Here is a 15,840-nt window from a genome sequence, read left to right as displayed (position 1 = left end):
TTCACCCCGCCCCCCTCCAACACGCTTTTTTATTTTTCATTTTTAATTTGGAAAACTTCTTGAAAACGTTGAAATTTTGTTTTTTTTTTTCTTATTTTCTTTTATAAATTCAAAAAATAAAAAATAAAATGGCGATTTCGGCTACATTTAATTCGTTTAACTCGAAAAATATTTTTATGGTTTGTGCGTGTGTGTGAGTGTGCAAAAAAAAATATGTTAATTAAAATAAAAAGAAAATTAAAATTCATAAATTTTGTTTATGTATAAAGTGCACAAACACCCAAACATAAATTCGTTATATTTTTTTTATTGCTTTTTTTTTTATTATCCCTTTCAATTTTAATTAATCATTTTTTTTATTCTTTCTTTTTTGTTCTTATTTTTTTTTAATATTGTTGTTTTTAAATTATTTATACTTTTATTCTCTTATTTATTGTAATTGTGTTTGTTTTTTTTTTATTTTTTCAAGGCCCAACAACTGTACAAATGGTTTCACAGAATCGTCCACCACCAATACCAGTTCCAGTTCAAGTACCACAGGGTCAAGTAATGCAACAATATGTAAATGATGGAACATTAACACATGTTGTATTATCACCATCACAATATCAACAATTACAACAATTGCATGCTGGACAAGGTGGTGTACCACATTTGCATCATCAATATGTAAGTGAAAATATTTTTATTATTTTTTTTCTAAAATTATTTCACAGTTAAATAAATTTTATATTTTGTAAAATTTGACTTGATTGATGAACGTATAAAAGAAATTTCTGTAATTCGAGAAGTCTTTCCGAATTTTAAGTACTAATTTTTACTCACTTTTTCTCACACAAGAACATGTATATCTGCTGGAACAAATATATATAATATTGCGAAAAGTATTAATGTATTCAATTTAAGAATATACGGCCTAATGATAAATTTCATTCGTAGAATCCTACGAATTACGAACTTAGCTACAACGTAGAATTTTGAATAATCACGAATTCCATTCGTAGAGATTATGAATTAATAATGACAGCACCATATTTCGGAGTGTCAAAATCAGTATTTCATCTCCAATATCAAAATGTTTATTTATATTTTTTGCAGTTTTTTTAGTTTTTGAATATTTTCGGAAAGTGAAAGAAATTTTATTTAGAAAATAAGAATTTATTTCCGTAAGGGGAAGAATAAAAAAACAGAGAATTTTTAATTTTTGGAGAAAAATTTAAAATAACCGTTCCCTTTTAATTCCTTGTTATATATGATTATTTCTTTCATAGACTTTTGGCAAGTATTTTTACTACGAACGTAATTAATAACTACTCTATTATGAATATTCGGAATCGAATTTTAGTAATTCGGAATAATTGACAATATGATATTCGTAATTTTCCGTTTTTTTTTTTCTTAATGCTTTCACATCAACGCGTATAACTCAATTTTCAAACAAAACTGGATTTTATTGTTCAACTATTTTGTTGAAGTTTGGAGTGCTATGTTCTGCTACACTGTTATTTTCAGTACTAATTAGGTAACTAGATTAGTCATTACCTATCTCCATTTGAAGCAAATTGTTTTAAATGTAATAAATGGGGGTGACCCTATTACATATTGTGAAATGAAAAACCCAAAAATAATAATTTTTTTAAGGTTATTTTTTTTTTTTTAGAATTTACCTCGAATTTTTTCTATAATAAATTTAAATAATATAACTAAGAATAAAAGTGAAAAAAAAAAACTTTCATTTAAAAATCATCAAAAACTATAAAAACGAATTTTATAAATAAATTATGCTTTTGTTTTTAAAACTAGCCAATGGAAACTATAGCAAATTTTGTGTTTTGTATGTATTTAGTTTATTCATATTGTTCCTTTTGTCTATAGATGAAATTTTCATTCATTATTATTGTGTTAAAGTACAATGCGGGTCTACAAATGAATTTGCATAATTTTCAATATACTTACATACATACGTACATGAAAATGGGAAAATACAAAATTATTATTTTAGTATTTTTTCACTTTTTCCTCTGTGTTCTCTCTCTTTTTCTCTCCCTCTCTCCAATCTCTCCTCTTATGGCTTTCTTGAAATAAACAATATTGTTTAGACATTTTATTATTGTAATAAAACAAAAAAAAAAAAAATGATGATAGACTCATTTATTTTATAGGCGCATATGTGGTTGCCCAACTAAATGACAAGTAATTTCGGTACAATTTATTTTATTCTTTTCATTTGTTATTAATTTTTATTATTTTTGATTATGTTTTTTATTTCAACACACTTGAATTTGAATTTTTAAATAAAAAAAAAATTTTTTGACATGTGTCACATTAAGTGTATACCTATGTATACATATATGTACATACACATTGAATATATTTTCTATGTTGAATTGTTTTTTTTTGTGTATTTCTGAATGCTTTCATGACAAAACAACAACAACTATTCAATATTTTAAGTGCTTCAAAACAATTGATTTTAATTATTTTATATGAATATTTTAAATTATATTTTGAGTAATTGGTTTTTGGTGGGTTCTTGTTTTTTTTTTTTGGTTAGAAAAAAAATTGGCAAATATTTGTCTAATTTTAATTAAAAATTCATAATATAAAATTTATTGTATAATTGATTATATAGTACATCTTTATAGTCAGATCTAGTCGGCGATATATAGTCGGCGAATTTTTGTTGTTACACGTGCCCTAAATCGATTTCTTAATGTTTGCTTGATAATATTCGAAAATATATATATATATAGAGCTCAACAAGACAGGGTTTTGGTATCACGTAGAACACGTCGCAGAAAATATATTTCCAAAGGACAAGGTATCGTTAGACTGTAAAAATTGTCTCCGAACAAATGTACTATTTTATATCCAAAATAGTTCTTTGAAACATGGTGACTTGCGGCTGTTAATTCTTATATTGTACCCGAATAAAAGTTCATAAATGTTTTACATAATAATTCAGTATGAGATCATATTTAACTATTTTTATTATAAATTTTTTAGAATTTAATCTATAAGTCACTATAAGTCCGGCTCCAACAAAAATTTTCAAGCAAATTGTATATGTATACGTACTTACGTAGATTATAGGACTGTTTAGGTAATTTTTTCAAGCGCTCATGCAAAAAAATACATGACAATATTCTGCAAATTTCCGACGAAAGTAGGCATTTCGGGCTATTTAAATTATTATGGGACTAAATTTTGAATTGACGAATTTTTTTGAAAATTAATATTCCCGTAGTTTTCAATCAAATAATTAAATAGTTTTCATTAAATATTCCTTGAACAGAAAAAATATTTTTCGGGCTATTTACGTTATTTCGGCCAGAATGTTATTCTATTCGAAAAACTTAATGAGAAAGGAGAATATGCCAATGTAATGCAAGAATCGTATACAAAAAAAATTTTTTTATTTAATTGTTAAAATTTTCATAAGTATTCAGTATTTATTTGGTTATAACTCTCGACTTTATTGTGTTTTTTTTTTTATTTCATATATGCGAAAATAATTACCATCAATATTTATTTAAATAAAATTCTTTTGTTAACACAATTTTTTACAAAAATCAATAATCAAGTAATGGAAAAAAAATATTAAAAATTAAAACTCTATACCCTTATAGTAAATTCACTAGTGGTTTACCAATATTAAATTGAACATTTAATATTCACAAAATATAAATAAATAAAAATTAATAATAGTAAATGCAAAATGCTTTATGGGTTGTAAAATAAAAAAAAAAATTTTCCATATTGCACTACCAATGTGTTTTAAATAAGAGCAGAACAATATGTAGTCGCAAATTTATAACTCAATAATTAAAGATTTTATATATTATTCTTAAATTTTATTCAATAGGTCGAATTGAAATTTTATTTATTAAGCTGAATTGCACGATTTAACATAAAAAAAATCAGTTTTAATTTAAAGAAATGGAATCAAATTCACATCATTAACACAAAATCTTTTGTTGTCCTTTTCTTATTTTATATTTCGATTTCCACCACATTGACTTAAAAAAAAAGTCAGTTTTGTATTTGTTACGAACTCCCATCACATTTAACTTTAATTTTGAAAATCACTTCAAAGAAATTTCAGCATGAACCGAATTACTACCTTGCTCTCACCCTTGTTACTACTATGACTTTTCAAAACAAACAAGAACAGATTTCATTTTGCATTTTGTTTATCCTCTCAACCCGAGCTCCGGAGGAATTATATCCGTGTTAGTAATATTTTACAATTGATTGCACAATTGAACTTACCTTAAGAAAACAGGATACACTTAAAATGTAATACGCGGCACTGTATAATAATTTTTAAAAATTATTTGTTCGTAAATTTTTATTAAATATGGCATTTTATTGCAATCCAATTATTTAAATCGAATTGTTTTCTTCTCTGAATATAAATTTTTCTCCTATAACAAACCCCAATAAATATTGCAATCAATTTAATTTTTTTCATTTTAATTCACATTTCAATTTATAAGCTTCAATAATGAATTTGGAAAAAAAAATGAAAACCCAATATTTTATTTCTAATACTTTAAATTGTAAAAATAAATTCTTTAATTTGTCATTTTATTTTATACCCTTCTTAACATAACCATGAATAATAATGTTAATTAATAAATTATCACCAACATAATAAATACTATTTTATATACATACATATACGATATAAATATGTTCATCCTTCATTACAATGTAAATAAATAACAAAATTATTCCATTGAATAATCGTAAATTTAAAAACTAACAAAAAAAGAAAAATGGGAAAATCCAAGAAGATAAATTCAATGAAAATGAAATTTGCAAAGTAGGTTGCTGCCATAAATAACTGTAGTAGAGTATAATAAAAATAAAATATTAAATTAGTGTAAGTATGTATGTAGACATTGTTGATTTACTGAGCTAAAAAAAAATTCAAAATAATAAACTTCTATATTTTAAGAGAATCAGTACTTTAATTAATTTTATTCTTACCTAACCTTAATACTCTAAATAGAATCTCTTGACTCTGATTCTGTATTTCGGTGCCATTCAGTTCCAACAATTTGTACCCATCTTAATTTGTTTTAAAATTAAGTGGTATAAGCATTGAATTTATTTTACACTACTTTCCCGGCTCATAGGCAACCACAGAATTCAATTGCAAATACATAGTTATTTATACTCAAATTTTAGAGAAAATCATCAGTTATAATCTTCACTTAAGGCAAAAACTTAAATAAATAATAACTTATTTCCCCGGCCTATGCAGGTGGTACTTCACCGGGCAGTTCCCCGTGAAGAAATTCGCAATAGTGCGAACCCGGCTCCTGCTCATCCCCAGCAACTCTGCGGTGAATCCGCTGGAGCACGCCGAAAAAAACACCTTCGCATGACGGCACACTTTCGTGTCCCGCCAGTGACGGCCGCATTCCGCCGCGAGCAGGCAGACAAGCCTGAACCCCGTGGCGGAAGAAGGCATGCCGCAGAAAGGCAGCGGATGCACAAAGTCAGCCCCAGATCTCCTCCGCGCCAGCCCATCGGCAATTTCGTTGCCCGCATGGTCACTATGGCCCTGCACCCAAATGAGCGTGACTTTGTTCTCTCTTCATAAGTGCAGCAAAGCAGCCCCAAACCTGCTTGGATGTAACCTAAGCTGAAAGAAGGGCCAGCAGTGCAGCCCTGCTGGCCGAGAACACATAGATGGTGCGGTTTCTATACTCCCTTTCTAAATTGATTCTCAGACAGATGTCTATTGTATGTATTTCGGCCTGGAACACCGTGCTATACGGGTCAAGGGTTGCGTATACACGCGTGTCCGGGCGGACGCCGTATACACCCGAACCCACACCCGACTCCGTTTTGGACCCGTACGCATACCACACGCTCGAACACGACTCTAGTACGGGGCCACCCAGGTCCCACGTCCATCGATCCGGAAACAGAACCCTGTACTTGTGGTCGAAGTTGTACCGCGGCAGACAGGTATCCGACACGATTATTCTTAGAATCGGATCGCTCTCAATGAAGTCTCTGTGAGTCCTGTGGGCCAACTTTAGTCTTGCCCCGTCCTCGCCAGAGAGAAGTCGGTAAGTCACTAGCCGAGCTTCCTTCAATATACAGAGGTGCAGTGGCGGCAAGCCGATCATCACCTCCAATGCAGCGGTAGAAGCCGTCCGCATTGCCCCGGTCACTCCCAGGCAGGCCAGCCTCTGTAGCTTTTCTAGCTTGGCCCGCACCATACAATCGACGCGTAAGTGACGATGGGCCTAGCAAGGGCTGTATATAGCCACAGTGCTATCCTGGGACTAATTCCCCAGGTCCCCCGATGAAGCTCCTACACGTCCATAAGGCCGCCCTAGCCCTCTCGATAACTCTATCTATATGGGTATTCCAGGAGAAACGATCATCCAGGGTTACCCCCAGATACCAATGAAAAGCTTAAAAAAAATGTTAATTATATGAGAAGAATCGCTATAGTATTTCTTTGCTTTTAAAATTGTACTTACTTTTTATTCCGAACAATTACTTATTCAATTACAATTAACATATGTACCTATGTACATACCAATATGAGCAACAGTTTCATCGTGTTTTGCCAGAAAATTACTTAATTTTTTTTTTTTGTGTTTGAAATTCTATAAATAAAAATCAAGGAACTGGAAACGGACAGAAAAACTTTTCCATCTAAATTGCTGTTTTTTTTTCATTATTTTCTTTAATATTCACATATATCCGTATGAACGAATGTTTGAAAAGTGTTATAAATTTATCAATCTATTTGTAATGCTAAGAAGAAGACGCCTGAGATACAAGTATGTGTATATATGTTTTCGATCAGCGTCCAACACTCGACACCATTTAGTTATTTCGGTCGAGTCAGAAACCAATTAACTTGGTTAAACAATTCTCCTTAAGAGTTGTTACCGCAAAAATTCTATTTAATTTGGTTTCAATCAGAGCAATGGTTTCGAATACCAGAATATTAATATTGATTATACAGTAGTGTCGCTTGAGTCTGCAGTCAAGTGGAAGGTCCCATTTCTCCCAAATAAAAAAAAAATGTCTGCAATATTCAAACTTTGCATAAGCGAAAGTTTAAGTACGGCTACTATTCCAGCCATTCAAATGCCATACAATATCACATAGTTGAGATGATCAACTATATTTTTATTCGTTTTCATAAAAAATTTGCATGATTTTTAATAACAAAAATTTGATCATGATAAAAAATTTTTGCGTTTGTTTTTTGCATTTTGTTGAAAAAAAAAAATTCGCAGAATTATTATTAATGATTTCGAAAGGAAAATGTAAAAAAATAAAATTTACCTTTTACGTAACGGCATAAACTAAAATAAACACCAGGTAATTAAATTGTTTGTTAATTTCCAAATGAAAAAATTATGCAAAACTCTCTAACTTCTTCCTATTTCAAAAAGTGTATATGTAGTGATATGAGGTATAGGTATGTGCGTTTGTGCTTTGAATATGCAAAATAATATTTTTTGATGAAAATATTTTCATATTCAAATCTAATATTATTTCAAATAAATTTCATTGGAATGAAACCCATGTCTATATATTAAAGAGTTATGAATAATATCAGGTAATAAAGGAACAAAATTTTGAAAAAAAAGACCAATGGTTTTACGCTTTGTGATTAGTTTATTTAATAGTAATAATAGCAAATATTAGCAAATATTGCAAATTCTAGCGTAGCACATACGTACATATCTCTATGTTAAATTCATGGTATGGTATACTGTCATTGTCCTGAATAAATATTGATAATAGTAACTTATTTTTTGGGAAAACTTTATTTGAAACAAAAAAAAAAAGAGATTTTTGTTAACAAAAAATATTTTTTAATTTTAAAGTTGCATAAAATGGTACGTTAATGCACTATTCCAAATAAATGATTTACAAAGAAAAATTTTTTTTCCAACTCAATATATATTAGCAACAAAACTATGAAACATTTTCATCGATATTTAAAAAAAATTTAATTAATATTGAAAATAGGATTTTGGAATTCACAATTTTAATAAAGTATTAAGTTTCCGACTAAATGTAAATAAAATTGAAATTCCTGCAATACACGCAACTTTTATTTAACCCCACACTAGTCGTTTGAATTTAAGACTACTGGCGGTTGTTCTTACCATGAACACTGTACTTCGTTAGTTCAAATGTAGAGGATAGGCAAAGCAGAGAGTGAGGTTTGCCGTCTTTGCCTGGAAGAGGACGAAACGGTAGAGCACTTATTGTGTTATTACGAGGCAGTAATTCACTTTAGACGGGGTATTGTTACCGCCTTGGACTAATTGCAATATTTCTATATGGTTAGTAACCTAAATACAGTGCTAACGTAGGTAAATTTATAGTGCTAATGTAGGAAATGTGAATCACAACAAATTGTATGGGAATGGGTGTGAGAAAGACTTCAGTCCCTACCGGGGATCTCTAATTTATAATCTATTTATAATCAGAGTTATTAGTATTAACATTTTTAATCTTATAATATTATGATACAACGAATTTTGTGAAAAATACATAATATTCTACAATAACATGGACAATATGAAAAATTTCGACAGAGGTCTCATGAATCTTTCTTGTTGAAGCCCGTACTTTATATCCAAATAAGTTTTTTATAGCTTTATTTTGTATACGCTGTAACATATCCACATCTTTTTTGAAAGTATTACCCGAAATCTGGATGCATATGTGACAGGCGCATGAAACATACTATAATATAAACATATTTTCATAGGCTTTGTGACTCTGTAACCAATAAATCTGAAAATCCCACTATTCATCGAGCTTTTTTAATTTGTTCGTTAACATGTTACCGCCAATTTAAATTTTCATCAATGTTAATTCCAAAATATTTATAACATTGTACCAATTTTAATTTCCTATTTTCATACTTTATATTATTTAGTACATCATCAGGCTTTCTCTTAAATATTAAATATTTAGTTTTATCAGCATTTATCGTTAATTTAAAATATCTCAGTTTGTTTATAAATTTAATTCAATATTGTTATCAAATATCACTTTTCAATTGCCATAAATTTAAATTCATAAATTCAGAATTTCAATTTTTCAGCAATTCACCTAATCATAATATTGCCAGAATAAATTTAAACAAGCCAATTTCGAAATAATTTGTTATTTAATTTTCTATTGTAAAGCAATTTTTCTATTTTATATTAAAATGTTTTTTGAACTAATTTTATAATACGCAAATAATGCCCGCTTAACAATTGAAATTGTGAAATTTTTTTAATTAAAAAAAAGAAATAAATTGCATATGTTTGGGCGAAGTCTTATAATATCACTCTCTTTTCTCGCAATATTATTTAATGCACCTTCATAACATTATTACTTACAATTAAAATACATTCATGCAAGTATGATATTAATTAGCTTAATAAAATAAAATTCAATGTAAAGAACACTTGCACGATTCTTTAAATTTTATTCAAAATTGTATTGTTGTTGAAACCAAGTTAAAAAATATTTTTAATGGACAATTTTTTTAAAATTTCCATTAATTTAATTAAAAATTATTATTATTAAAAAAAAAAAATCCTATCAAATTGTTAATAAGTAACTGTAATTCTTTTATTAAATTACATACGTTAAGGAAACCACACTATCCATTTAATATCTGTGTGATATCTATTTAAATATTTACACTGGACAAAAAAAGGATATTTACATAACTTCCGTTCTGCATGAAAGTGCGCAAAAAAAATTAAAAAATAAATATTTTTTTTTTCTCATTATTTTTCTCTCTATATAAATACAAAAATTTTCAAAGCTTTTAATTCACTTGAATGAATGAAAAAACCAACCAAATGTATTCAAAAGAAAAAAAAAAACTTAAATGTATAAAATTGAAATTTTATTTGAATATGCAAAAAAAAAAATTGCAATCAAAACGACCATATTGTATATAGAGTAAGGGAGGTATTGTAATCACAAAAATTTAATTGCACGCCGAGATAGCAATATAATGATATAGCTGCTGGTCTGTTTATCTCTGCCGCTTTATGGTTTAATTCTGGTAAAATTTAATTGCATCAAAAAATAGAATACATCCAGTAAACATTGATCAACTTTTATACCTGACTGACATACCAGTTTCCGAAAGCTGAACTCTGACTTATCGATTTTACATTTTAAATAATTTCTAAAATAATAATTGCAGGATTTTGTCGAAATTTTATTTATTACAGTTTTGCCTGACAGTTGAACGAACTAACAAGTATTTTCGAGAAATTGGAGATAAAGAATTAAAATTGGGGATTTGCATTATATAGATAAAGAATTGGACGGATTTTCTGAATTATGTTTCATGTCTTACTGTTATAGTGAAATTCGATTCCATACAAAGTGATGTTTCGTTTAAGTAATATTATAGGAATATTGGATATGGGTAACTTAGAACCTTATTTATTAAATTCGTGTAGATTTAAAATATTAATTTGAAATTTGTACAAATTTAATAAGATTCTGAAATTTAATATGCTTTAAAAGTTAAAGCATAAGAACCCTTTCGCTCAAACTGTTAACAATAAATTTACTATAATTTTTGAATATCATTAAGAAAGCGCAGTCGGCTAATGTGCTGTCCACATTAGTATTTTGTTTTTTAATTATTCAATTAAAAATTATATAAATCAAATAATATAAAAAATTAATTCTTTTATTTCTTCCACATTATTATTGTATATGTGGACGGATGGAAAGATAAAATTTTTTTTTAATAAAAAATTTATGACACTGTCCCTATTAATAAATTCATTATAAATTCATTATTAATAAAGATACGTGAGTACTTCAAATAATTAAAATTAATTTTAAGTATTTATATTAAATTTTAATAATTTTATACCTTGAAGATTCACTTCCTTCTTATTTTACGCCACTTATTCCTGTTTTTTTTTCCATATAGTTTAATGTACTTCTTTTGTTCTGTGGTAATGTCAAAGATGATTTTAATCACTAAATATGAACAATATTAAATGCAATTTTTTAATTTTATAATGACATTAAACAGGATGTTTGTCTATTTTTGGATATCCGTGCAGTTGAATATATTTTATTGTGCTTATAAATAAATTATAAAGAACAGACGATTCTCTGTTGTATAAAGGAATAGATATAGCAATTTAAATTTTGTTTAAAATTCAGTTTGAAAAATCAATTTATTTTTATTTTAGTGTTTAAAATGTAAAACTAGTAACTGAATCACCGGTGAACATAAAACTCGCATTTAGCGTCAATACAATAATGTAATTTTTAAAGATGACTCCAAAACAAATGAAATGAGAGTAAACCTTTTATTTTGCTCCCATTCTCAAATAAATCGCAATTGCTCAATGTTCAATAAGTGCAAAAAAAGATTTTATTTTACAAAGTAAAAATTTTAACAACATCTCTTGGGAAAAAAATTATTGAGCTAAAAATTTACTGATAAATTAAAAAGTGAGAGTACAATTAAATATTTTATTAGAAATACATTCTTACAAGTATGGGACGTTACCGTTTAGAATGCTCAATTAAGTTCAATAAATATTTATTCCTGTACTCAAGTTTTCATCAGAATTAATTTTATGGCATTCTTTTCAAACTCTATTATATTAAATTTTAATATTTTTGGAAAAATATTTTTGGAGATATTTAAAAAAATCTTTTGCAAAACTTTAAATGCGTTTTCTGGCTAAACTAGAAGAGATAGAGCGATTTTAAGTGTTTTTTGTGATCACTGGGAGTCCGCAGATTCGGCTAATATGTGATAATAGGTTGTAGAAAAATTATTTTTGGAGATATTTAAAAAAATCTTTTGCAAAACTTTAAACGTGTTTTCTGGCTAAACTAGAAGAGATAGAGCGATTTTAAGTGATTTTTGTGATCACTGGGAGTCCGCAGATTCTGCCAATATATGATAATCGGCTGTAGAAAAAATATTTTTGGAGATATTTAAAAAAATCTTTTGTAAAATTTTAAATGCGTTTTCTGGCTAAACTGGAAGAGATAGAACGATTTTAAGTGTTTTTTGTGATCACTGGAAGTCCGCAGATTCTACCAATATATGATAATAGGCTGTAGCAAAAATATTTTTGGAGATATTTAAAAAAATCTTTTGCAAAACTTTAAACGCGTTTTCTGGCCAAACTAGAAGAGATAGAGCGATTTTAAGTGATTTTTGTGATCACTGGGAGTCCGCAGATTCTGCCAATATGTGATAATAGGTTGTAGAAAAATTATTTTTGGAGATATTTAAAAAAATCTTTTGCAAAACTTTAAACGTGTTTTCTGGCTAAACTAGAAGAGATAGAGCGATTTTAAGTGATTTTTGTGATCACTGGGAGTCCGCAGATTCTGCCAATATATGATAATCGGCTGTAGCAAAAATATTTTTGGAGATATTTAAAAAAATCTTTTGTAAAATTTTAAATGCGTTTTCTGGCTAAACTGGAAGAGATAGAACGATTTTAAGTGTTTTTTGTGATCACTGGGAGTCCGCAGATTCTGCCAATATATGATAATCGGCTGTAGAAAAAATATTTTTGGAGATATTTAAAAAAATCTTTTGTAAAATTTTAAATGCGTTTTCTGGCTAAACTGGAAGAGATAGAACGATTTTAAGTGTTTTTTGTGATCACTGGAAGTCCGCAGATTCTACCAATATATGATAATAGGCTGTAGCAAAAATATTTTTGGAGATATTTAAAAAAATCTTTTGCAAAACTTTAAACGCGTTTTCTGGCCAAACTAGAAGAGATAGAGCGATTTTAAGTGATTTTTGTGATCACTGGGAGTCCGCAGATTCTGCCAATATATGATAATCGGCTGTAGAAAAAATATTTTTGGAGATATTTAAAAAAATCTTTTGTAAAATTTTAAATGCGTTTTCTGGCTAAACTGGAAGAGATAGAACGATTTTAAGTGTTTTTTGTGATCACTGGAAGTCCGCAGATTCTACCAATATATGATAATAGGATGTAGCAAAAATATTTTTGGAGATATTTAAAAAAATCTTTTGCAAAACTTTAAACGCGTTTTCTGGCCAAACTAGAAGAGATAGAGCGATTTTAAGTGATTTTTGTGATCACTGGGAGTCCGCAGATTCTGCCAATATGTGATAATAGGTTGTAGAAAAATTATTTTTGGAGATATTTAAAAAAATCTTTTGCAAAACTTTAAACGTGTTTTCTGGCTAAACTAGAAGAGATAGAGCGATTTTAAGTGATTTTTGTGATCACTGGGAGTCCGCAGATTCTGCCAATATATGATAATCGGCTGTAGCAAAAATATTTTTGGAGATATTTAAAAAAATCTTTTGTAAAATTTTAAATGCGTTTTCTGGCTAAACTGGAAGAGATAGAACGATTTTAAGTGTTTTTTGTGATCACTGGGAGTCCGCAGATTCTGCCAATATATGATAATCGGCTGTAGAAAAAATATTTTTGGAGATATTTAAAAAAATCTTTTGTAAAATTTTAAATGCGTTTTCTGGCTAAACTGGAAGAGATAGAACGATTTTAAGTGTTTTTTGTGATCACTGGAAGTCCGCAGATTCTACCAATATATGATAATAGGCTGTAGCAAAAATATTTTTGGAGATATTTAAAAAAATCTTTTGCAAAACTTTAAACGCGTTTTCTGGCCAAACTAGAAGAGATAGAGCGATTTTAAGTGATTTTTGTGATCACTGGGAGTCCGCAGATTCTGCCAATATGTGATAATAGGTTGTAGAAAAATTATTTTTGGAGATATTTAAAAAAATCTTTTGCAAAACTTTAAACGTGTTTTCTGGCTAAACTAGAAGAGATAGAGCGATTTTAAGTGATTTTTGTGATCACTGGGAGTCCGCAGATTCTGCCAATATATGATAATCGGCTGTAGAAAAAATATTTTTGGAGATATTTAAAAAAATCTTTTGTAAAATTTTAAATGCGTTTTCTGGCTAAACTGGAAGAGATAGAACGATTTTAAGTGTTTTTTGTGATCACTGGGAGTCCGCAGATTCTACCAATATATGATAATAGGCTGTAGCAAAAATATTTTTGGAGATATTTAAAAAAATCTTTTGTAAAATTTTAAATGCGTTTTCTGGCTAAACTGGAAGAGATAGAACGATTTTAAGTGATTTTTGTGATCACTGGGAGTCCGCAGATTCTGCCAATATATGATAATCGGCTGTAGAAAAAATATTTTTGGAGATATTTTTGTAAAATTTTAAATGCGTTTTCTGGCTAAACTGGAAGAGATAGAACGATTTTAAGTGTTTTTTGTGATCACTGGGAGTCCGCAGATTCTACCAATATATGATAATCGGTTGTAGAAAAAATATTTTTGAAGATATTTAAAAAAATCTTTTGCAAAACTTTAAACGTGTTTTCTGGCTAAACTAGAAGAGATAGAGCGATTTTAAGTGTTTTTTGTGATCACTGGGAGTCCGGAGATTCGGCTAATATGTGATAATAGGTTGTAGAAAAATTATTTTTGGAGATATTTAAAAAAATCTTTTGCAAAACTTTAAACGTGTTTTCTGGCTAAACTAGAAGAGATAGAGCGATTTTAAGTGATTTTTGTGATCACTGGGAGTCCGCAGATTCTGCCAATATATGATAATCGGCTGTAGAAAAAATATTTTTGGAGATATTTAAAAAAATCTTTTGTAAAATTTTAAATGCGTTTTCTGGCTAAACTGGAAGAGATAGAACGATTTTAAGTGTTTTTTGTGATCACTGCGAGTCCGCAGATTCTACCAATATATGATAATAGGCTGTAGCAAAAATATTTTTGGAGATATTTAAAAAAATCTTTTGAAAAACTTTAAACGCGTTTTCTGGCCAAACTAGAAGAGATAGAGCGATTTTAAGTGATTTTTGTGATCACTGGGAGTCCGCAGATTCTGCCAATATATGATAATAGGCTGTAGAAAAAATATTTTTGGAGATATTTTAACAAATCTTTTGAAAAACTTTAAACGCGTTTTCTGGCCAAACAAGAAGAGATAGAGCGATTTTAAGTGATTTTTGTGATCACTGGGAGTCCGCAGATTCTGCCAATATGTGATAATAGGCTGTAGCAAAAATATTTTTGGAGATATTTAAAAAAATCTTTTGAAAAATTTTTAAACGCGTTTTCTGGCCAAACTAGAAGAGATAGAGCGATTTTAAGTGATTTTTGTGATTACTGGGAGTCTGCAAATTCTGCCAATATGTGATAATAGGCTGTAGCAAAAAATATTTTTGGAGATATTTAAAAAAATCTTTTGAAAAACTTTAAACGCGTTTTCTGGCCAAACTAGAGCGATTTTAAGTGATTTTTGTGATCACTGGGAGTCCGCAGATTCGGCCAATATGTGATAATAGGCCTGTAGCAAAAATATTTTTGGAGATATTTAAAAAAATCTTTTGAAAAACTTTAAACGCGTTTTCTGGCCAAACTAGAAGAGATAGAGCGATTTTAAGTGATTTTGTGATCACTGGCCAAACTAGAAGAGATAGAGCGATTTTAACTGATTTTTGTGATCACTGGGAGTCCGCAGATTCTGCCAATATATGATAATAGGCTGTAGAAAAAATATTTTTGGAGATATTTAAAAAAATCTTTTGAAAAACTTTAAACGCGTTTTCTAGCCAAACTAGAAGAGATAGAGCGATTTTAAGTGATTTTTGTGATCACTGGGAGTCCGCAGATTCTGCCAATATATGATAATAGGCTGTAGAAAAAATATTTTTGGAGATTTTAAAAAAATCTTTTGCAAAACTTTAAACGCGTTTTCTGGCTAAACTAGAAGAGATAGAGCGATTT

The 15,840-nt window shown here is 28.8% G+C and overlaps 1 protein-coding gene across 1 annotated transcript in view; it reads left to right on the top strand.

Annotated features, from left to right (window-relative positions):
• The first annotated feature begins 473 nt into the window (after window positions 1-473).
• Window positions 474-15,840, top strand: part of LOC129608237 (fibronectin type-III domain-containing protein 3A) — a 101,616-nt gene continuing 86,249 nt past the window's right edge. Inside the window, exon 1 of the mRNA XM_055519610.1 lies at window positions 474-669. Coding sequence (XP_055375585.1) covers window positions 487-669 — 183 coding nt within the window. The 5' untranslated portion in view covers window positions 474-486. The remainder of the gene's footprint in view (window positions 670-15,840) is intronic.

The sequence above is a fragment of the Condylostylus longicornis genome, unplaced genomic scaffold (assembly GCF_029603195.1).
Source record: "Condylostylus longicornis isolate FDR11 unplaced genomic scaffold, ASM2960319v2 ptg000031l, whole genome shotgun sequence".
Lineage (NCBI taxonomy): Eukaryota > Metazoa > Arthropoda > Insecta > Diptera > Dolichopodidae > Condylostylus > Condylostylus longicornis.
Note: the sequence above shows the minus strand (reverse complement) of the source record. Positions and strands in the feature narration are given on the sequence as shown.